The 21,070-nt window shown below is 58.0% G+C and overlaps 11 protein-coding genes across 11 annotated transcripts; 5 read left to right on the forward strand and 6 right to left on the reverse strand.

Annotated features, from left to right (window-relative positions):
* The first annotated feature begins 814 nt into the window (after positions 1–814).
* Positions 815–2,370, forward strand: TRAVEDRAFT_56409 (uncharacterized protein). Its single transcript, XM_008035818.1, has 5 exons — positions 815–1,321; positions 1,375–1,494; positions 1,556–1,814; positions 1,869–2,021; positions 2,079–2,370. Exons 1-4 carry the CDS (start codon positions 899–901, stop codon positions 2,012–2,014), a joined length of 948 nt encoding a protein of 315 aa, XP_008034009.1. The 5' UTR covers positions 815–898; the 3' UTR covers positions 2,015–2,021; positions 2,079–2,370.
* A 378-nt stretch (positions 2,371–2,748) lies between these two features.
* On the forward strand, positions 2,749–3,533 carry TRAVEDRAFT_43677 (uncharacterized protein; the record flags this gene model as incomplete). The annotated part of the gene is made up of 3 exons (XM_008035701.1): positions 2,749–2,851; positions 2,912–2,918; positions 2,978–3,533. 3 exons carry the CDS (start codon positions 2,749–2,751, stop codon positions 3,531–3,533), a joined length of 666 nt encoding a protein of 221 aa, XP_008033892.1.
* A 227-nt stretch (positions 3,534–3,760) lies between these two features.
* Positions 3,761–4,600, reverse strand: TRAVEDRAFT_56410 (uncharacterized protein). Its single transcript, XM_008035819.1, has 2 exons — positions 4,534–4,600; positions 3,761–4,464 (listed from the first exon to the last, which is right to left on the reverse strand). The coding sequence occupies exons 1-2, from the start codon at positions 4,589–4,591 to the stop codon at positions 3,842–3,844; spliced, it is 681 nt and encodes a 226-aa protein (XP_008034010.1). The 5' UTR covers positions 4,592–4,600; the 3' UTR covers positions 3,761–3,841.
* Positions 4,601–5,010: 410 nt separating this feature from the next.
* TRAVEDRAFT_56411 (uncharacterized protein) lies at positions 5,011–7,663 on the reverse strand. Its single transcript, XM_008035820.1, has 5 exons — positions 7,537–7,663; positions 7,145–7,461; positions 7,012–7,075; positions 6,111–6,953; positions 5,011–6,054 (listed from the first exon to the last, which is right to left on the reverse strand). The coding sequence occupies exons 1-5, from the start codon at positions 7,627–7,629 to the stop codon at positions 5,350–5,352; spliced, it is 2,022 nt and encodes a 673-aa protein (XP_008034011.1). The 5' UTR covers positions 7,630–7,663; the 3' UTR covers positions 5,011–5,349.
* Positions 7,664–9,047: 1,384 nt separating this feature from the next.
* Positions 9,048–10,709, reverse strand: TRAVEDRAFT_62921 (S-adenosyl-L-methionine-dependent methyltransferase; the record flags this gene model as incomplete). The annotated part of the gene is made up of 10 exons (XM_008036132.1): positions 10,520–10,709; positions 10,435–10,460; positions 10,211–10,377; positions 10,086–10,149; positions 9,795–10,025; positions 9,624–9,739; positions 9,492–9,570; positions 9,337–9,436; positions 9,116–9,277; positions 9,048–9,090 (listed from the first exon to the last, which is right to left on the reverse strand). The coding sequence occupies exons 1-10, from the start codon at positions 10,603–10,605 to the stop codon at positions 9,048–9,050; spliced, it is 1,074 nt and encodes a 357-aa protein (XP_008034323.1). The 5' UTR covers positions 10,606–10,709.
* Positions 10,710–11,132: 423 nt separating this feature from the next.
* On the forward strand, positions 11,133–11,789 carry TRAVEDRAFT_43680 (uncharacterized protein; the record flags this gene model as incomplete). Its single annotated transcript, XM_008035702.1, has 4 exons — positions 11,133–11,162; positions 11,227–11,314; positions 11,373–11,624; positions 11,680–11,789. 4 exons carry the CDS (start codon positions 11,133–11,135, stop codon positions 11,787–11,789), a joined length of 480 nt encoding a protein of 159 aa, XP_008033893.1.
* Positions 11,790–11,975: 186 nt separating this feature from the next.
* Positions 11,976–14,068, reverse strand: TRAVEDRAFT_69409 (uncharacterized protein; the record flags this gene model as incomplete). The annotated part of the gene is made up of 3 exons (XM_008036365.1): positions 11,976–12,843; positions 12,893–12,979; positions 14,044–14,068. 3 exons carry the CDS (start codon positions 14,066–14,068, stop codon positions 12,125–12,127), a joined length of 831 nt encoding a protein of 276 aa, XP_008034556.1. The 3' UTR covers positions 11,976–12,124.
* Positions 14,069–14,154: 86 nt separating this feature from the next.
* On the forward strand, positions 14,155–14,910 carry TRAVEDRAFT_17757 (uncharacterized protein; the record flags this gene model as incomplete). Its single annotated transcript, XM_008035298.1, has 2 exons — positions 14,155–14,218; positions 14,276–14,910. 2 exons carry the CDS (start codon positions 14,155–14,157, stop codon positions 14,908–14,910), a joined length of 699 nt encoding a protein of 232 aa, XP_008033489.1.
* Positions 14,911–15,503: 593 nt separating this feature from the next.
* Positions 15,504–16,760, reverse strand: TRAVEDRAFT_161666 (uncharacterized protein). The gene is made up of 3 exons (XM_008036366.1): positions 16,620–16,760; positions 16,480–16,566; positions 15,504–16,430 (listed from the first exon to the last, which is right to left on the reverse strand). Coding segments are annotated over exons 1-3 (807 nt in total). The 5' UTR covers positions 16,621–16,760; the 3' UTR covers positions 15,504–15,711.
* A 988-nt stretch (positions 16,761–17,748) lies between these two features.
* TRAVEDRAFT_43684 (uncharacterized protein) lies at positions 17,749–18,511 on the forward strand (the record flags this gene model as incomplete). Its single annotated transcript, XM_008035703.1, has 2 exons — positions 17,749–17,815; positions 17,877–18,511. 2 exons carry the CDS (start codon positions 17,749–17,751, stop codon positions 18,509–18,511), a joined length of 702 nt encoding a protein of 233 aa, XP_008033894.1.
* Positions 18,512–18,714: 203 nt separating this feature from the next.
* TRAVEDRAFT_113592 (Di-copper centre-containing protein) lies at positions 18,715–20,302 on the reverse strand (the record flags this gene model as incomplete). Its single annotated transcript, XM_008036367.1, has 9 exons — positions 18,715–18,813; positions 18,879–19,016; positions 19,082–19,107; positions 19,174–19,244; positions 19,302–19,336; positions 19,397–19,713; positions 19,771–19,888; positions 19,947–20,081; positions 20,147–20,302. 9 exons carry the CDS (start codon positions 20,300–20,302, stop codon positions 18,715–18,717), a joined length of 1,095 nt encoding a protein of 364 aa, XP_008034558.1.
* Between the last annotated feature and the right edge of the window lie 768 nt (positions 20,303–21,070).

The following is a 21,070-nucleotide window of genomic DNA, read 5'->3' on the forward strand; positions in this document are numbered from 1 at the left end:
CTTCTGAAGGCAGGGCGGGTCCAGTACTTTTTGAGGTGGAATGTGCGCGGAATTTGTCCTGTCAGCTCGAACACGCAGCCCCAAGGTCCTGGTCAGTCAGTTCCTCCTCCACAGCTCCTTGTATCCATATATTCGCTTTCTTCTCTTTGAAAAATATATATAAGTCTCTTCTCTATTTTCATTTATAGGTGGACTCTTGATTCGACAGATACACCAACTGCTTGAAGTGGTCGTATCCATCCACTCCGGCGGTCCTCCGATCACTTCCCAACAACATAAACACATTCTGCCCCCGCACATGTTCATTTTTCCGTGTGGGATGCATACCCCTCGAAGCGGCCACTCTACATGTGGGCTATGAGATCATACGCGAATACCTAAATGGTCATCTAGATTCTACGACGTGATATCGGACGGCTCGTCTTTCTACAAGGTACGTACTTCCCTATGGACTCCCACCTGACACAATGGCCAGCTCGTGGTATGCTGCGACGTGATAGTGTGGACAACTTACATCGAGCTGTGCGTGAGATTTCGCTTGTGAGCCTTCGTCTAGATAAGTTGAGTACTTGGATAACTATCGGACTACGCGAATCTCAGTCATTCTGTGTCCTTGCCGTCCTTGTATATTTATATTGGCCAGCCTGTCGCCCATAAATATACCCCCTTGCGTAGTTCGTACAGACCAGTACTCTAGTGTTTCTTAAATTGCGAGCGCAGTATGAAGGTATCCTGTCGGGGTACTGCACGTGATCGCGATGGGTGGATGAACGCGACCGCAAGAGAGCGCGTACTTCACGTCCGGACCACCACCATCGCCACCACGACTTGGCTCCCTTGTCTCGCTTTTCTACCACAAACACCTATTTTGCGTCCATATATCTCACCAGAGCCCAAGATGGACTCGTTTGATCTCTCCAACCTGCAAATGCCTCAGAGCGGCTCTCAACTACTCGCCGAGCCCACACCAGACATCAGCTCCAGCTCCTCCCGCACAGGACACGGGGGCGATGACCTCTCACTCTCAGAACTCTCGCTCTCGGAGCGCGCACAATCAAAACCTGGACACCGACGTCCGTTCAGCCTCCTCGCGCGACCTGAATCGCCCGATGAGAGCGCAGTGGCGGACGGGGACGCGGAGGAGAGTGAGGAGCCCGATATGGATGGAACAATGACGCAGGAGGATTTGGAGAAGGCGAGAAAGCTAGCGGCTAAGACGCGAGAGGAGAAGCTTCAGCACGACCTCTTCACTCTCAAGAAGCTGAACGCCGCGTTTGAAGTGTACAAGGAGGCGCTGCGGGAGACGAAGTCAAATACAGATGTAAGTCCTCAGTGCTCGCTTACACGCGTTCGGTGGACTCATCTTTGTCACAGTTAGTTGCCGTACAACTACAACATACAAACGCGCTCCTCGACAAATACGTCCGCATATTGGATAAATCCGAGAAGATCACCAAACTTATTCTCGACGAACGATGGCAAGGCGCCGAAGCCGTGAGTGCATTCCCCACACTGACGGTGCATACCGCACACCATAACGCTGGGTGCCATCTAGGACGAGGAACAACTTGACCGCGAAGAGCAAGAAGCGGAGGAGCGTGCGCAGAGGGAAGAGGAAGAACGCATACTGGCGGAACAGCGCGAGCGCGAGCGGCGAGAACGAGAGCAGCGCGAACGAGAGGAGAAAGAGCTACGCGAACGCCTCGAACGGGAGAAGGCCGAAACAGCTAAATCAGTATCGCGGGGCAGCGGCGTAAGAGGCGTGCGCGGGACGCGTGCTTCGATGCGTGGTTTGCGAGGTGTTTCTCGCGTCGGTATGTGCTTAATGGTACAGGATCTATTGGTGCTGTGTTCTCATCGCAGCCCAGCGGCGCCAACACCCAGTACGCGTGGGATTCCACGCGGAGGTACAACTACTGGCAGCGGTGGGTCGGGGATTAGGCGTCCAGCGACCACCTCATCTACTCGAGCCTCAGCCACAAGCGGGAGGGGAGGTATTCCGCGGCGTACATGAATTGCAGGTTAGTTTTTCCACCCTCATGCCTGTTGTAAATATGCTTACAGACTACTTTCCACAGGACCACTGCGAACCTCGTTCCCGGGCCTGATGCTGCCCGCTTTGTTCAGGATGGGGAACGATATGGCCCGTTCCTTTCCAGTACGAAGTGGGCCATACTCACCGTTCAGCCACGGGTGTGGATCACGTCCCGCCCGCTCTCGAAACGCGCGCACATCTTAGGGTGTAGCATTTTGGCGACATTCCCAGCCTCAAGTCGGTCAGAAGCAGCGGCATGTTTTGGGGATGCCCGCCTCCTGGATTTGGACGATGTATACTCGCATATATCGGGGCACCCTCCAGGCGACTATGACAGTATTCCAATCGACCCGCCGCCTTCCCGGGGACTTTGAATCGTACCGTAAGATTTGCGACGGCTGTTGTGAGAGCAAAACTACGTCCGCTTGAGCGCTAGGGCAACTTTGGGTTGAACTTGGCTGGCGCACGGTCCTTCTAGAGCGCTTGAGTCTTTGAACTACACAGGTGGGCCGTTGTGAATGGAGGTGGGGACTTTTGTACATCAAAATAATTCCGTAAGCGTGAGCTGGCCACGTCGACAGGTATATAAGGGTAGACTTTGCCCGTCCTCTCGTTGTCCACAACCCCCATCTCGACCCGCGTTCCCCCTCACCCATCCACTTTGACTTCTTCCTTGTGCAGATCCGTCATTCACCTCGCATACACCGTGCATCATGCCCCACCATAAGCTCAAGCGTTGCCGCTACGAGTCAGACAGCGAGTCCGACGAAGCCCCAGCGCCCAAGCCCAGGGTGCCCCTACTCCCTCCCACAATATGTAAGTGTCCAACACCTTGTTCTCCGTTGTAACCACCGCTCACACACAACCAATCCGCAGCCGCCGCGTCGTTGAACGACGCCCAAGGACGCCGTCGCCGTGCTCACCCCCGCCCTCCAAACACAGCTCCTCGAGCCTCCTCGCCGACCCCAGCGTGTCCCCGACCGCCACCCGCCTCCTCGAGGCCATGTACCCCACCGCCGTCCCCGCTCTCGCGTCGGACATCCGCACCCGCTTCGCCGCCGCCCTCGCCCCCGTCCAAGCGCGCACCGCGAACGGCAAGGGCGTGGACCTCAGCGACCTGACCGACTACGTCGGCGCCGCGCTGCCGCTGCTCCCAGACGTCGCGCGCCTCGCGCGCGTGCCGTACCCGGGCGCGGCGCGGGAGGCGTACACGGTGTTGATTGAGCTCGTGCTCGCGACGGACCCGGTGGAGGACTGCGCGATCGCCGCGCCGCAGGAGCGCGTGCCGTTTGACGAGGTCGTGGATGATATACTGGTGAATATTTCGGAGCAGCGCAAGGCGGAGGAGGGGGCGGGCTTCGTGGTTGGGGACGAGCTGAAGGCGCTGAAGAATACGGCGGCGGGGCTCAGGTGGCATTACGATATGAAGACGTCGTTTGCGAAGTCGATTGCGCTCTTGGAGGGGTATGCGGCGGAGCAGGGGGCGGCACAGGCTTGATTGTGTGTTTGCGATGTATTTGGTCTTGATACGCTTGGGGATGATTAGATGCGTTGACCAGATTTAAACCAATGTATCACCGCGCGTAAGACTCCTCACGGTAAAATAAACGCAAGGTACATCGCAGGACAGAGGTATACACTACACTACACCACACTACATACGCGGACATATTGGTTGAATGGTCAAGCAACATGGTCACATTGCGACTTCTTCTCTATATCCTTCACAATATATCGTCCTTCACGCTTTCTACCATCCTCCAAAATAGCGAGCCTGAGAAATCAAGCATCCTTAGCAGGCCAAGTCTACACCACAAACGAACCCCCAAACCGCTCCCGATAGCTCTCCGCCACCAGCCCCGCCGCCTCCTTGCTCATCCTCGCGCCCGGGTCCGCATACCACCCACACACCTCCTCAAACGTCACCTCCCGCCCCTCCTTCTCGCGCAAGTGCCACAGGATATTCCCCGCATCCTGCACGTCCGTCGCCCTCACCTCCAGCCCGCACCGCACGTCCCGGCTCATGCGCGCCAGCTTGCGAAACAGCTGGAAGCGCCACGGCATCGCATACAGCACCAGATGCTCCGCGGCGAACACGACCTCGTCCTGCGCGAGCGCCGCGGCGTACGTCGCCCCGTACGGCGGCATGTGCGCGTAAAAGCGCACGGCCGGGTTGAACCAGTAGTGGCCCAGGTCCCCGTCGTTGACGCGGCGCACGGCGTCGGTGGCGGCGAGCCGGACGAGCGACTCTTCGAGCGCGCCCTGGGAGGCGTCGAGCGCGAAGTCGACGTCGAGCGTGGAGGCGCGTGTGTTGAACTTGAGGACGGCGAGCGCGCCGCCGGCGACCATCGCGCGGATGGGGAGGGCGTCTTGAGTGAGCCCGAGGGATGCGATGTTGGTGCCGATGGCGTCAGAGAGGGCGTGGAGACCTGTTTGTAGAAGTTAGCGAGGTGCAGACGTGAGGGGGCCTTGGTCGGAGGAGGGAGAGCGATACTTGCCTGCTTCTATCTCGGCCTTGCCAAGCCTCTTTTCAAAGCGTTGCAGACGATGTGCCATGGTCTTCGTCAAACGTGTAGTGTGATGATTATGTTGAAGAGCTAGAAACTGGGCTATCGTTAACGATGTGGTCTGCGCGAGCCTTGCATGCACAGGCTTGGAACACTAACCTCGATCTAACGTGTGGGTCGTGGTTTGGTGGTGGCAACTCGAGATTGTGGCAGAATGCGGGGCTATACTTATATGCATACCGTTATGTCTGTGCCACTCGGAATGGCCACATCGGGGGCTAAGCAGCGAGTGGCGCCTTTGGTCCCTTGTTCAAAAGAACAAAGTACATGATGTTCACCTTTCAAGTTAGACGCCGATGTACATACCAGTCTGTACTTGGTCTGTACGTACTCGTAAGCACGATCGCGAGCGGATCAATAGCTTCGACTGGACCGTCGAAAGTCGCGAACAGGAGATACAAATATAATCGGGCGCGTGCATTAAGCACGTAACGGTAGTACGAACCACATATCACATATGCTGCATTATTCTACGGTCCATGTGCGGAGGAGGGTCGGTGCGTGTCTACAGGTCGGGGGGCACTATACTATACAGTACACACTATGCTGTCGTTGTCATGCGTGGGATGGCATCGTCCATATGTATATACGTGGGGTCGTGCAAATAAAAAAGCGTGAACGCGAACGTGAAGTCGAAGCATGAGAAATTAGTGCAGGAAGAGTCGTGAGCGTCGTCGAAAGAGGTATAAAACGGAACATCGAAAGGAGGAATAACTTAGGTATACAGCTGAGGCGGCAAGAGACCCCTCACACGACAGCCTCACGCATCGCCTTGCTCACCAGCGCCCACACCGTCAGCACAAGCAGACACAAGCAGAACGCCATCAACCGCGCCTCCTCGCCCGCCGGGCTGCGCTCCACCAACAGCGCACCCAGTCCCTTCTGCACGACGTCCGGGTGCCCGCTCGGCCTGAGGTCGCACACCCACCGCCGCACACGCGCCCGCCTTCCGGACTTGCGCGCCGTGGCCCCGTCCGCGCCCTCACCGCTGTCGAGCCCAAACGTCCGCGCGCGGCTCTCCAGCAGCAGCAGAGGAGTATCGACCCCGAGTGCGCCTGCAACCGCCGCAAACCACTCTGCGACGCCGCCGCCCACGCCTGCGCCCATCGCACGGGGTAGGGAAGGGGGTAGTGGGAGCGAGCCGGCCCCGGCCCACAGCGCGGGCCACGGCCAGAGCCAGGGCACGGTGTGCCACTGCGCAACACGCATGCAGATGGGGATGCCGTGGGTGTCGCATGCGAGCTCGAAGGTGCCGCGCTCGAGCGGGGGGACGGTTGCATCTGCGCTAGGATGCGTGGGGATGAACGCGACGGAGAAGCACTGGAGGCGCGGGTTGGCGAGCGCGATGCGGGACGCGCCGATATGCATGGGCTCTTCGCCCGGCATGCGCACGAGGGAGAGCGCGAGGGTGCGCAGCCGCGTGAGGCCGCGAAGGACGTTCGCGAAGGCGTCCTGAGAAGCATGGATTAACGTCGGGGAAGCACGACACGGATTGTGGGCGCACTCACCAGGAAGAACGACGGCTTCGTCGTGCAGGTGATGTCGAGATCGAGCAAATGCGGGCAAGATGCCACGATGGTGCGGAGGATGCCGTTACTGTCGTAGCCGCCTTGAATCGCGAACGTCACTTTGAGCGACGTCAGCCCGTGCAGGCTCATCAGCACGCGTGAGACCGTTAGGGGCGTCAGGTCGCGCAGGTGCATCGCATGCGGGAAGCAAACGCGCTGCAGCGTCTTCGTGAGAGTCGTACTTCCAACCGCCGGCGGGTTCGGATTCGCGTTGGGATTCTGCGCCTGTGGGTCATCGGGCGCGAGACTGGGCGTGCGGTCCACGAGCATGCGTAGGTGGTTGAACGACCCACTGAACTCGGTCAAATTGGGGAGCGCCGAGTGGTCTAGCGCGGAAATGTCGAGTTGGTTGGCGCTCGGTTTGCCTAGAAGATGGAGGCTCTCGATGGTTGGATGCGCTTCCAAGAACTCCTTGAAGTCCGGGGCGGTAGATACGACGTCTGGCGCGTTCGTATTCCATACGAGCGCGCCCAGAGTGAGGCTGCGCAGCTTTGGCCACCGCGCGGCGTACAAACGTGCAGCCTCGGACGGCTCGGAGGAATGGCCGACGACGCAGAGCGCCTCAAGCGCAGGGCAGCGCAATGTGAGCATGTCCCAAAGTCGCGTGAACACGGGCTCGCTCTCTGCTTCGGCGTCAGCGCGATCGCGGACGTGCTGGTCCTTCGGGAGCAGCAGCGGATGGGGGCCGGGCAACCCACCTCGGCTGGGGACATGAAGCGAATGCGCGTAAAAGCCATCCTTGAACGTAAGCGCGAAGCCGACGAGATCGCTGAACTGGAACAACTATACGAAACCATGATCGGCGGGCTGGCCACAAGCTATGATGTCATAGGGCACGTACGTTGCTGGTGGGACGGGGCAAGAAGCAGCCAAACGTCGTCCCGACGCGCTTCAAGCACGGGCATCTTCATGGCCAGTGCGTTTGAGCGAAATATGAACAGACGCGCCGGCGCCGGCGCGGAGAAAGAACGCACCTCGCGCGCAATTCGGCCCACATACGGTCGTCGGGCAGCATGTCCTCCCCATCCCACTCAAAGTCATGTAGTGCATCGAGGTTTCGGGCAGCGCGCATGACACAGCGTGACACGACCCCAGCGTTGTCCCAGGCCCTGTACTGGTCCCGGGGGCGCGGTGAAAGCTCGTGCTCGGGATGCACGGTGAGCCTTCGGACGTGTCGGGCGACCTCGGGGCATCGCTCGATCATGCCAAGGGTACGTTCGCATTGCTCGGCGCCATGAAGGTCGACGTCCGCATAGAGCGCAGGGATAACTTTGGCGTACACGGACGTGGACTGTGCGAAAACGTCAGCATGCACTACATACCGCCGGCTATACGGGCGTAGCGCGGAAGTGCAGCCCGGACGCACCACTTGACTCAGCTGAAGGACGTCAGAGCGTGAAGAGAGATAGGTGGCGAGCTCGAGAAAGATCTCGGCCGGAAGAGACTCGATGGAGGTCATGGCGCGTGAGGTCGGGAGAGAGGAGGGCGCGTTCATGGTGTGGGCGTGAGGGGTCATATATGGATGTCGTCAAGGCGGTTCAGGCCTGTTCGGGCGCGTGTGAGTCGTGTTCACAGCTCGCTGGCGGCGGTTGCAGCGGAACCGGGCGAGGGCGGGTGGACAGGGTGGGAGGACGAGAGAGGTGCAGGGTCATCGGCACGCATTATTATATACAGTTCCGGATGAGACAGTCGAAAGAAGCCCGATCGCTCGCCTCCGGTGCAGGCGCCCGTGGCCTACCATCGTTCCTCGACCCCGCGCGCGTCCCTTTCCGACTCCGCGCGACTCATCTCACCCCATCTCGGCCGTCCTCTCTCGTCTTTCTACCAACCTCCTCCGAAAACCCGAGTCAGAGTGCGACTGCCGCACGACGCCCAATTGTCTATTCTCGCGTGCACCCGGGCCGACGTTCTTGTGATCACATCCGAATCGATTCGTCTCGCGTGCGCCTTGTCGTTGTGCTTCCGCGGCGCTGCTTTCCCCATCGCTTGATGCTCCTGATCCTCCGCGGCGCGAGCCGGCGGCTCTCCACCCAGGCCACAGCGCTCAACTCTCGCACGTCTTCTGCGCACCGCCTGCTCTGCGGATGCACTGTCGTGCACTCACACTCGCCGCCGGCTCTCGCGCCGGGGGCTTCGACACATCTTCGAACACGATGGCAGCTGCCACATCTGCTTCACCGCCCGCACAACCTTCCAGCTTCGCGCCTTCGCCCGACCTTAAGCTTCTTGTCTTCCGCCAACACCGACAACAGACGTCTCACGCTGCGACTTTGTCCCTGACGTCGAAACCCCGCTATAGCCACCTTGGCGGCATCAACGCCATCCGCGTACATCCCATCGATATCAGCTTCCTGCACTGACCCCAGCTGTGTTCCTCTGCACGCCTCCGTGCCCCGGATCGCACCTTCATCCATTCTGATAGAACGGAAGCACGGGTTTCCATCGACACCCATGGAGGTCGGAACTGCACATCGGAACAGCTCGACGACGTGTCCCGTACGTGCGTTATTCTAGGCATTCTATATCAGGTACCACCGGTCAAGCAAACCTAAACTTACAGCATATGAATGGTTCACGCCATTCAGCTTCAAATGGATGTCAGGCGTAAGGGTCATTTATACGACGCGACGACTCGTACATCAGGCCATACGAAAGCCACTTCGCATCCTGCAACACGGACGGGGGTCCTAAAGCATGTCCCCATGCATCGGACCGCCCGCACCCCTCTCCTCCGGGTCTGCATGCATCCCCCTCAGTACCTGTCGACGCCAAGCGACCCGACCGGACGCAACCGAGGCGCAGGATGCCACGCGCAGACGAGCACAGAAGCGACCCGACGGCAAAAGCGCGCAAAGTTAATCACGACCTGACAAACGGTCAGCGTACGCCCCGCGCCCCGCCCGCAGCCTGCAGCCCGCAGCTGGAGGAAGGAAGGAATGACGCACATCTTGTACTGGATCTCCTTCGCGGGCTCGCCCTCGGCCTCGTACGTGATCGCGATGTCGAGGTCGCGCGGGTTGCGCCCGTTGGGCGCGCACGAGAGCTGCCCGGTGATCTTCTGGCCCTCCGAGACGGTGATCGTGTCGGGCGTGTAGAACACGGTCTGTCTGCGGGCGCGGGCGCGGTTAGTCTCACGTGGGTGCGCGCGGGGATGTAGGATACTTACTTCCAGTGCGTGTACTTTGCGTGGGGACCGGTGGAGAACTTGACCTTGGTGTGTGTGCAGTCGAAGAGGATGTCGAACCACGCAAGGAACGCGTGCGCGTCTACAGGTATAACTCGTGTCAGGAACAGCCTGGAACGTGTGCGCGGCGAACGTACAGTCGTTCCGGGTTCCCGTTAATGAGAACGGCACGGTGAACGTGAGGTCCTCCTTCTTGACCGTACGGAGGTCGATGTGCTACATTCTCGTATCAGCAAGCGCGCGAGACGCTAAGAAAGCAATCCAATTACCTTGATGAGACAAGGGTCGGTGACGACTGCCTTGAGCTCGACGGTGTCGACAAGCGGCTCGCGGAGCGCGATCTCCTTGATGCACGAGTAGTCGAACCCGTACACGTTATCCCAGACTGTCCCGGCCTGCCGTCAACATCCACACCACACGCGCAGGGGTGCAGCACGCACAGTTGATCTTCTCGTCCTTGTACTCGGAGTCCTCGATCGCGGCGAGGTACATGGTCGCGACGTCGGGGAAAATCAGGCCATCGGGCTTCAGGTACTTGTCGCGCGCGAGCAGGACGGTGTCGAGCATGGACTCGTAGAGCAGGAAGTAGCCCATCCACTCGGAGATGATGATGTCGAATTTGTCGAAGGGGAGGGTTACCTCCTCGAGCTTGCCCTTTACGAGCGTGATGGCTATAGTTGACGGAATTGGTGAGAAACCCGGGATGATCACACTGTGATGACAGGACGTACTGTCTTTGAAGCCGTTCGCCTCGACAATTTTGGTGGCTTGGTCGATGATGTTGGACATGTCAACCTGTCAATAACATGCCCGGATAAGGACCTGCACGGGCATGCCACGGGTTCACGATACGTACGCCGACGACATGCTTCGCGCCCGCCTTGGCAGCGAACATGCTGAGGATACCCGTACCGCAGCCGACGTCGAGGACGAGCTTGTCCTTGAACAAGTGGGGGTTGTTCACGATCGCATTGCGGTACGAGCCCGTGCGGACGGTGTCCTTCAACATCTCCTCGTGGATGCCTGGGGGCGCAGTCAGCTTCTCGTCCGCACATCATGAACTTAAGCCCGGATACTCACCGAAGTGCGCGTACGAGTCCGCATAGCTGAGAGAACGCGTGCATCAACGATGCCGCCTAGGGAAGTACGAGAAGGAAGGACGCACTAGTCCTTGGAGGTCATGTTGTCCGGGGAGACCTGATCCTGCTGCATCGGCTCCGGGGTGGAGGAAGAAGGGCCTGCGCTCGCCATTTTATGCTACAGACGTTGGTGGGTGTTATGCTCTACAAAAACAGATGTCCAGTCGCGATCGTGTACAAGGAAGCACGCGATAAGCAATACAGAGGGCGCAGAGGAAAAGCGCGAAGGGGGAGGAAGAAGAGAGTCGGGATGGAAGCAAGAGTGGCACGCGGACGAACGCCTGCTACAGATTACCGCACAAGCGCCCGATGTACGAAAAAGAAAATCGTGCGCGAGGCGCCCGCGGCTCGATCGCGATCAGCGTTATACGTGACACGTCACAAACGACGCGCCAGGTCACGCCTGCCGCGGGTAGCCGCGGGTACGTGACAGACGCGTAGAGGGAGCACAGCCTCCAGGGGAGCGCAGCCGTGGCGCTGCGGGGAACCGGACTTGGAGCAGCTCGCTGTGCTTCCACGTCCGCCCGGCGCTCTCGGCCGCTGCGGGCCACGGCTTACAAAACCCCATGCCGGCGCAGACTTGGGGCAGCCTCAGGCTCCACCCCACCACTACAAAAGCAGAGCTCCCCGCAGACAGCCATGATCGTCGACCCCTCCACTACTCTCATGGTCTGTCCCTCTTCTTCCTCTCGCACCCGCACTTGCAGCTGACCCCTGACTTTTACTTGTCCAGGCTAAAGACACTCAGACTGGTTATGACGCAGAAGGACAGCCCATGCAGGCTCCTCCTTCATATGACACGGCGGTAGCTGGTGGAAACAGTACGTGACATCCTCACCTCACCCAGACCGTACACACTCGCTCACTGAAGTACTGCAGTATCTGGATCTTACATCCCTGAAGGCGCCGCAAAGGCCCAGGATGTCAAAGTTCCTCCCCCCTCATCCGACCCGTACTCCGCAGGCCAGCCGTCCCCCGCGCAATACGGCCAGATGCCCGCCACGACGGTGTACAACTACATCAACCCACACAACGGCGAGCGCATCGTGTCGCTCCTGGCCCCAGACCACCCGCAGATGGTCTGCTTGCAGCAAGGCGGGCACGTAGCGCGCTCCAAGTTTGGCATCCTCGGTGAGTCACCCGGACCCCGGATCGCCGTGCTGCGCTGACCGAACGTGTGTGACAGGCATATTGGCTGCGGTGTTCTGGTTCCCTCTCGGTGTTGGGCTGTGCCTGCTCGACCGCAAGGTCTACTGCGAGCGGTGTGGCGTCACGATGGACGAGGGGCTGTGTTGATCGGCCGATCCACGCGACATTGTAATCACGACTTTCCTTTCCTTGCTTCGGGACGTTGGGCTGTGTTACCATTTGTACATGTAGCTGTATACCTCTGTCCCGCGATGTACCTTACCTTCACCTTACTGTGATAGACCTTATATGATGACCCCTCGTTTTGAATTCGGCTCATGTGCGTCGGTGTGTCGGGCAACGAATTGTAATCAACCGTGTCAATACCTGGTACATAGCAAACACCCAATCAACTGTTAAGCCTTCGCCGCCCCGTCGCGCACTCCCAGGAAGAAGTCGATACATATACGAGTGGCTCAGACAAAATTCCCCAAGCAGCACCATCAAGCCCAATCCAGGTATCCCGCGCCGCCAAGGAGAACGTTGCGGTCCAACCACGGCCGCGCGCACGTCTTTTCTCCGTCCTTCCGAAGCACAACCAGCGGGCCCGGGACCGGCGGCACACCCGCAGCCCATGCAGGCGCATGCTCCTCCGGCACCTGTACCTCCCGCCCCTCCTTCTGCAGCTTGCCGTAGAACGAATACGCCAGCCCCTCGCCTAGCCGCGGGAGCCCCATCTCGAAGCGGTCATTGAAGGAGAGCGCCATCATCTCGACCAGGCCTGCGAGGATGGCGTAGCGGACTGGGTCCGGGTCCTTGGGGTCCGGGACGTTCTCGAGACGCCACTCGGGCTCGGGATGGGAGTAGAAGTATTGGGCTTCGTACCCGAAGGCGGGTTCATCGCACGCGCACGCGAAGGCGTGCATGCGGTAGAGCGATCTGAGAGGGGTGTCGCGGTCGCGGTATGGGAGGAAGGGGCCAAGCCGCCAGGAGTCGTGCCCGAGCAGGTCGGCGAGGTCTCGGTTGTTAAAGTATTCCTCTGACGAGCGCAAGGGCGGCAACGCGAACTTCCGCGGGTAAGGCCACAGAAGTAGGAAGAGAGTATAGAACGGCCGTAAGGTTTCTCTGCGGATGGTGACGGCTAGGTCGAACGCCCAGCCCTTGCGGGTGTTCTCCTTGATGAACCGCACCTCCTCTGTGTCCCGGAGTGTTGGGATATGCTCTTAAAGAGGTGTTAGAGGGGAGCAAAAACAGCCGGTGCGCAGACCTACTTGAAGACCACAGTAGTTTGAACAGCTTCGCTAGCAGGTTGTCTATGGCATTTATCCCAAGCTTGCTGATCGTCGTGGCGATGGACACTGACAAAAGTGGTGAGTAACGGCACTTTTGTGAAGAGGTAGACAACAGTTACTGGTTGTAGTCGTGGTGAATCAGCTACAGAAGGTGTGCCACTCGCCGTCGCTGGGGCTGCTGCTGATCAAGTACGCATGGGCCACTGAGATTTCAATTTAGGCGCTCGTTGACGCTAGTAGCTTCTGATTGTTCCTTGTTCTCTAACAACATCGGCCTCGAGTTGCGATACTGAGACAGCAAATAGCTGCGAGTTGGCAGAGCCTAGACGCCATATGAGATGTGCCGATGCTACCAAGCTGCGGAAGATGCACAAAGACGGTGGTAGTGGTGACCCAAGTTGGGCGAACGACGAACGGACGCGCGCCACATACGTGGCGCTTACTTCGTAAGTACCTTAAATTGACCCCATAGGCGTCTACATCTTTGCGAGCGACTACTACGCTCTATTACAACACCTCTTCTTCAGACGATGACCAAAACCTCCGACCACTCTGAACTGCTACCGGAAGGAATAAGTACGCGCATTATCCGAAATAATGCTGATCAGACCACGTCTGCAGGGAGTGCGGTCAGGCCAACACTCAAGAGCCTGAGTACTAGTGTATGATAGTACAAGTATGTATCTCCTAATGCACATCACCTGTCGCTTATAAGTCCTAGGAGTGTTTTGGTTGGGCACATACGAGCCTAACGCGTTGATGGCTGAGATCATGCCTCATGTCGGCCTCCTCCGTCGTGTATACAGAAGACTTCTGATGCGCATGGTCCTGTGCCACTGCGAAGTTCGCACCCACCAGGTGGTACTACGTCGAGATATCGAAGATGCCATTGTCTGCGTCGCTGCTATGCATGCAACGTGTAAGCAGTTGAAACGATGTGCTACCCACGCTCATCGGAAGAGGTCCAAGCACGACCTCGATGACCATGAGATTCAACGCAACGACCTCGGGACGCCTTGACCTACAGAACCATCGATCCCCGCCCAGGCCAAGCGTATCAATGCGCCAACGCCATATATAAGGACATTGTGCTCTTTGGGGAGCTGCAGCATACCATCTCCGACACCTACCCTTCACCGAGTGAGCCATCGACATGCTACTCAATCTCCTGTAGATATGCAGACTGATGGAGCCTTCACGTTTTCAGAACACAACATCCCACGCACCTCCAAAAAAACAAGATGGCATCTACCCTTACCCCCCAGAAGAGGCTCCTCACGAAGCAGGATATGCTACAGGGCAAGTGTTCTTCGGCGGTCTATTCCTCCTCCAAAACCTAATCGCATTTCTGGTCGTGCGCAGGCTTTGTGGCGCTGTCAGAAGCCCTGCGTGTCCAGGGCCCTGAGCTCGGCCTCCAGCTCCCCATCCGTGCCGTGGTCGCGGGTGGCGCCGTCGCCGTCCTTAAGTTTGGCGGGCGGACCATCACGCAGGACGTTGACTTCGCACTTGACGCCAACCAGGTCGACCTCGAGGACGCGATTCAGCGGATCGCGGACGGCATCACGCTCTACAACACGAGCGACGGGCCGGAGCAAAGCCTCTTCAAGTACTGGTTCAATCCCGCTATGAGTTTCTACCTGAACGGGAAGCCATACCGGGGCGCGTACCAGGAGGGCCTCGCACAGGGCGAGATGCTGTTCCACTCGGACAGCCTCGAGCTGTACATCGCGCCGTGGAAGTTCCAGCTGTACCGCAAGGTCGGCCGAGTTGTGAAGGCGCTCTGGCAGAACGGGGAGCGGAGACAGACGGACATCGACGATACCGTTGACCTCATCCACCAGTTCAACGCGCAACGCCAGCAACCTGTCACACTCAACGAAGTAAAGGGCTGGTACAAGGACCCAGGTGCGAAGCTGGACCACAAGGTGGCGCAAGACGCCGCACGGATCATCTCCGAGCGGTATCGCGCGAAGTACGGAGGAAACTTCACGCTGTAGAAGAAACGACCTCGAAGTAACGACATGCTTCACGACTCTTACGATCCTCTATGATTGTTCTCGTACAAAAAACATGGCAATGTACCAATGCACTTCACGACTCTGTAATGATTGTATATCCGAGCGAAGTTTTGCATGGAATGGAATGAATACATCGCCAAAATGTCATGATAGTCGTACGAAGTACAACGCTCGGTGCGTGCTAGGCCCTCATTCGTTCACGTACATGGAGGCACTCCGGCAGGGCGAGATGTTCTTCCGCTCGGACGCCTTTCATCGCCCCATGAAAGTTCCCGCTGTACCGCAAGATGGGGGACGTTAGTACGAAGGCACTCTGGCAGAATGACGAGTGGAGGTTGACAGACATCGAGGACACGGATGGTCGACCTCATCTACTCATTCAACACACAACATAGCAGACCTGTTACGCTCAGGAAATTGGGTATGCGGGCCCTGGCGCGAGGATGAGTAAGGAGGCGGCGGGGCTGGTTGCGGAGAGCTATCAGGAGCGGTTTGGGAGTCGTTTGTGGTGTAGACTGGGTCTGCCTGGGATTCCACCTGAAGGCCTGATTGCTCGTTTTGTAGGATGGGATGCGTAGACGATGCATTGTCAAGGATACAAAGAAGAAGTTGCGATGTGACAATATTACCTGTAGTACGTATCGGATCTATGAGAAGTTGCAACGGTACTTGTGGCAGCCAGTTCTATAGGAAGTAAGTGCAAACTCGGGAGAAGTTGATACACACTCGTGAGGAAATGCAGTCCCAGGCGAGAGATGAACGAAACTCCTAACAGCGCGATTAAGCCCAGTCCAGATATCCCGCACCACCGAGAAGAACGTTTCGTTTCTGCCATGCCTGCCCTCCCGTCTTGTATCCGTCCTTCCGTAGTACCACAAGAGGGCCCGGGACAGCCCCCACGTTCGCAGCCCACGCAGGCGGACGCTCCTCCGGTACCTGCACCTTCCGTCCCTCCTCCTGCAGCTTGCCGTAGAACATATACGACAGACCCTCGCCTAACCGGGGAAGGCCAAGATCGAAGCGGTCGTTGAACGCGACAGCCATCATCTCGACCAGGCCAGCCAGGATAGCGTAGCGGATCGGGTCCGGGTCCTTGGGGTCCGGGACGTTCTCGAGGCGCCATTCCGGCTCGGGATGGGAGTAGAAGTACTGCGCCTCATAGCCGAAGGCGACTTCTTCGCACGCACATGCCCAGGCGTGCATGCGATAAAGCGAGCGGAGGGGTGTGTCACGGTCGCGGTACGGGAGGAAGTGTCCCATCCGCCAGGAGTCGTACCCAAGCCAGTCAGCGAGACCCGGGGTGTTGAAGTACTCGTGGGACGTGCGCAGAGGAGGCAACGCAAACTTGGCTGGATAGGGCCACAGGAGGAGGAAGAGGTTATAGAACGGCCGCAAGGTTTCCGCACGGATGGTGAGGGCCAGGTCGCGCGCCCAGTACTCCCTGGTGTTCTCCTTGATGAAGCGCACCTCTTCTGTGTCCTGAGGCGTTGAGACAAGGTCTGAGGAAAGTGTCAGAGGGGCTTGGAGAAATGAGTGGCGCGGACCTACTCCGTGACCAGAGCAGCGTGAAGAGCTTCGCTAGCAGGCGATCTACGGTGACTTTTCCAAATATGATGACCTTCTTGGAGATAGGCACTAGAAAACATGGTGAATAACAACACCACTGCTAAGACATGGGCGATAATTACTAGTGTATGTGGTGGTGGATCAGCTAGAGAGTGTGTGCCACTCGCTCAGTGAAGTTCGCGTTGGCCACTTATACCGCAATCTAGCGCCGGTCCCGGCACGCTAGTCCATGGTGGTCTATGCTGCCTTGTCCTTCTAATGTGCTTCAGGCACGATCAGAACGGATGCGCGAACGCATAGACGTCGCTTCGCATGTGCCGCTACCGCTTGGCTGCGTCGAGGGAAACGCAAGGCGATGGATGGTGGTGGTGGGAGGACTGCAACTGAGTCACCGCGCGGACGAAAACTGGACGAACCTACTCGATCGCCGAGCCTTTGGGCGTCTATGCGTCTCGGATGTTGTCCGCGTTCCGTTCTCCGACAACAGCGCGGTACATACGCCCGACAGCGACGACTCGCTGCTAGCTCGGACGATATTTAGAAGGCGCAAACCTGTAAGCATGCAGCGAGCACTGGTACTGACCAGACCGCGTTTGCAGATCAAGATAGCCCGCTCACCTCATGGCACCAACTTGAACTTGAACGGGGTTCGCTATCAAGCTCAAGCTTCCAGAGCGCCATGCTTCTGCCTCCCTTACAGGAGTGCATAGACCAGGACATACTTGGCGCATGATTGAGCTGATGGTCAGTCTCTTGCCACATGCACATGTCATCACTGATGCGCTTGGTCCCAGAGTCAACCTCTAATGCTCGATCACCCGTCCACTGCAGCAGTCGCACCGTGATGCAACAGCGACATTTCGTTGAACTGAAGGCACTAACATGCATTCCACGGGAGTGGAAAATCTTCGTATGACTTTGGATGAATATGTATACTTCTTCAGAGATAGTGAGTACTGCGAGTTCGAAAGTATTTCTCAAGCGCACAGGACGAGGACCAAGTCGAAGCGGCGAGTATGTAACGTAGTCCGTCCCGGTCGCCCAGTCCAAGCATGTCAATGCGTCCACCGTCAACTCTGGGATATATAGCAGCGCCGTGCTTGTCGGTTCTGGGCAACATACCTCCTTCAACTACAGCACTTCTGGTGAGTGAGCCGTCGACATCTCTCAAACTACTTTCAGACGTACATACTGACGGCCACTCCACGCGCTTCAGAACACAACTCCTCAAACTCCTCTCAATATCACACAATGGCACCTACTATGCTTCCTACTCCGACCCAAGAGAAGATTCTCACGAAGCCCGACATCGAAGAGGGTGAGTAGATGCTGTCAGCCTTTCTTTCTTCCCCAGCTGATCATTGCCCCAATGTGCGTAGGCCTAGTGGCGCTCTCAGATGCCCTGCGCATCCAGGCCCCGCAGCTCGGCCTTCAGCTCCCCATTCGTGCCGTGGTCGCAGGTGGGGCAATCGCCGTTGTGAAGTTCGGCACACGGACCAGCACGCACGACGTCGACTTCGGGCTCGGCGCAAACCAGATCAAGCTGGAAAACCTGATCCAGCAGATAGCTGACGGCGTGTCGGCCCCCGCGGCGGACGGCGTACGGGCGCACAATCTCTTCAACTTCTGGTTCAACCCTGCTTTCAGCTTCTACCTGAACGGGCCGGCGTACCAGGGCACATACGCGGAGGCGCTCCGGCAGGGCGAGATGTTCTTCCGCTCCGATAGCCTTGAATTGTACATCGCGCCCTGGAAGTTCCAGTTGTACCGCAAGATGGGGCGCGTTACAAAGGCACTTTGGCAGACTAAGGAGCGGAGGTTGACGGACATCGAGGACACGGTCGACCTCATCCACCAGTTCAACACGCGACGCAAGCAGCCTCTCACGCTCAACGAATTGCGGGGCTGGTACCAGGACCCATCTACGAAGCTGGACCACCCGGTCGCACAGGAAGCCGCGCGGATCATCTCCGAACGGTATCGCGCGAAGTATGGCGGGAACTTCAGGCTGTAGAGGAAACTACCACGACATGATGACATGTTTCACGACTCTTACGCTCTCTTAAATGATGCCAATGTAACGATGCACTTCACAACTCCATGATTATTGTATGATTGTATATTCCGGCAGAATTATGGATTGATTGGACTGACTGCACCGCTACGATGTTATGATAGTCGTATTTCAAGCGCGACGCTCCAGTTTGTGCTAGACCCTCATTCGTACACATAACAGAGGTATCCGCCAGTCGTGTTCATGACGTCCCGGATGGTGACTTCAGGGAACATTCCATCCGCAGGGATGGTCGAATCCAGCTTAAAGGCGACGCAGTCGTCGTGAGCCTCAGCGCGAAGGCAAAACACGCTAATACTAAGCTCACCGTGAGCCCGGGGGCCATACCGTTCGGCCAGTCCTTCAGCGCCTGTACAGACGTGAGGTTCTGCACGGAGCCTCCCTTGTACGCCCAGAAGTTTTCCGGGTTCTTGTTCTGCCAGTCCGACCAAACCTTGTCCACCATCTACAATCCCGATGTTCGGATAGTCAGCACTAACCAGTGAGCGGACTGGGATACCGGGTACTTACGGCATGGTGGAAAAAGAAGATTGGTTCTAGGAGGTTGCGTGATGATGATAGTCAGCAGGTCTGAACAACGGCATCGGACTGAAGAAACTAACCATTGGCAGAGAAGGTTGGCTGCGGGATGCAGTCGGCCGGGGAGCCCTTCGGGCACTCGCCAGAGAGATCGCTGCGGCGCCAGTCAGTCCGATCGACCTGCAGTTAGAACGGATTTTGTAGAACCTACCCTCCCAAGATGAAGTGCACGCTCGCATGCGGACCCTGCGCGAAACACTATCAGCTGCCCAGCATCGGCCCACCCAAGACACACCGTGCGCTTACCTCCGGATACTCCATCGAGGCTTGGAAGCCGACGAAGTCGCCCGGGGTCCAGTCGAGCAGGTCCCGCACGACCTCCGGCGTGAAGCTCTCGTTCGCGTACTTGGTCAGGTTCGTGAACATCGGCACGCTCGCAAACGGGAGGAATGGCTGGAGCGTGAAGTTGCGCCGAATGATGTGGGGGATGGGGTATACGACCTCGAGGTGGCGGAATCCGCCGTTCCGCACCTGGAAGTCCTTGGACGGGTCGCCCCACCCGCCGAGCCCGCTGATGGGGTTGTGGTCGCGCAGGAGAGGGCTATTTTTCACGTCGTGCGCGTCTGGGCGCACTGGCATGAGCGTCGTCACCTGCTGCGCGTTCTGGCAAAGGCACTCACCAATCGACCAATCCCAGTACGGGAAGGCACCGGTGAATCCGCAGCGCTCTTTCATTGCCGTCTCAACCGCATTCACATAGAACCGATGGAACGGATAGAAGAGACCCGTGTTATGAATCTGTTGCGTCTAAGTCAGCGACGAGAGCCCACCACCAGAAAATCCGCACTCTACGTACCCTGGTATTGAGATCCATATGGATGTAGACGATGTCATCCCAGTAACCACCCGAAGTGTTGACCGGTGGGATATTGGATATCGAACGGTTGACGCTCGGTGTGAGGGCATCCGTGTGGGGCAATCTAGCCAGACACTGCAAGGTACTACGTGGTCAATATGCCGCGGAATCGCCATCTCACGGACAACGTCTGAACGTACGTTGATTGCAGAAATAAACTCCGCACGCTCAGGGATGCTGAGTTTGCGCCATTCCCTTCTGACGGAAGGATGGGTGCACGATGCGGCCTCGCTGCCAACGGCGGAGAAGCCCAGTGCTAAGGCAGCAGAGAAGAGGAGTTTGGAAACGCTGAACATAGTTGCAGGTTGGCGAAGGGGTTACTCCGGCCTGAATTCCGGACCAGATCCCTGGGGCTTGCGGCTTATATGTCTCCTCTGCATCTAGCTTGGAGCATAGGCTTCCTCGTTAGGGGCCCGACGTATCGGCCCTCGCTATCGCGCAGAACGCGCTGTGTCCATAGGGCGGTGGGAGCCATGCGACGCTCGCTCGTCACTTGTATGTGCGCATGCCTGTCAAGAAGCTTGCCGGATGTCACTTTCCGCGTTATTGCGCCCCCGAGGGTCGGAGCGGCGCGCTTCAGTGAATAGCGAGGTAGGTGTGGGCGGAGCCTATTGCGGATGGCACGGCGCTCCAGCAATTGTCGGGTCCAATTAGCGTCGAGTACATGCTTCTCTCTTCAGCACTTCTGCAGGGGGTGATCATCGTGCGGCTGCCTCGGGCGGTGCGGACTTTGGAGGTCTAGTGAAAAGTACCGTCGGACGTTCGGCGTTTCCTATCATGAAATAAGCTTTGTGTTGTCAGAACTTTCCGGCTAGTTGACAGAACACGTACGCCAAGCTTCGAGGGTGTTTCAGACGTGAGTTTGAGGACCACGATGGGACAAACGAACCAATCCGCGGTCGAGGCCGAAGCGCGGAGTTCAAGGAGATGCGGGAGCGGCACATCCCGCGCGATGTAGTAGCTTCGGCCACTCAACAGGCACTAGAACCACCCTCGACGTACCGAGGACTCCTCAACCGACGTTCGGCCGACCGACGATTGGTCCGGTCCAGCTCACTTCCTGG

This window comes from Trametes versicolor, assembly GCF_000271585.1.
Source record: "Trametes versicolor FP-101664 SS1 unplaced genomic scaffold TRAVEscaffold_2, whole genome shotgun sequence".
In the NCBI taxonomy this organism is placed as follows: domain Eukaryota; kingdom Fungi; phylum Basidiomycota; class Agaricomycetes; order Polyporales; family Polyporaceae; genus Trametes; species Trametes versicolor.

Excerpts from the sequence above, each read along its gene's own strand:
- TRAVEDRAFT_56409 (XM_008035818.1), top strand. The coding sequence starts at position 899 with ATGGACTCGTTTGATCTCTCCAACCTGCAAATGCCTCAGAGCGGCTCT. Across the intron at positions 1,495-1,555 it reads GATGGCAAGGCGCCGAAGCC|GACGAGGAACAACTTGACCG; the intron begins GTGAGTGCATTC and ends GGTGCCATCTAG. Across the intron at positions 1,815-1,868 it reads GCGAGGTGTTTCTCGCGTCG|CGGCGCCAACACCCAGTACG; the intron begins GTATGTGCTTAA and ends ATCGCAGCCCAG.
- TRAVEDRAFT_56410 (XM_008035819.1), bottom strand. The coding sequence starts at position 4,591 with ATGGCACATCGTCTGCAACGCTTTGAAAAGAGGCTTGGCAAGGCCGAG. Across the intron at positions 4,465-4,533 it reads CAAGGCCGAGATAGAAGCAG|GTCTCCACGCCCTCTCTGAC; the intron begins GCAAGTATCGCT and ends TTCTACAAACAG.
- TRAVEDRAFT_56411 (XM_008035820.1), bottom strand. The coding sequence starts at position 7,629 with ATGACCTCCATCGAGTCTCTTCCGGCCGAGATCTTTCTCGAGCTCGCC. Across the intron at positions 7,076-7,144 it reads TGGGCCGAATTGCGCGCGAG|ATGCCCGTGCTTGAAGCGCG; the intron begins GTGCGTTCTTTC and ends CTGGCCATGAAG. Across the intron at positions 6,055-6,110 it reads CGAAGCCGTCGTTCTTCCTG|GACGCCTTCGCGAACGTCCT; the intron begins GTGAGTGCGCCC and ends CATGCTTCTCAG.
- TRAVEDRAFT_161666 (XM_008036366.1), bottom strand. Across the intron at positions 16,431-16,479 it reads CACGCTGCTCTGGTCACGGA|ACCTTGTCTCAACGCCTCAG; the intron begins GTAGGTCCGCGC and ends CACTTTCCTCAG.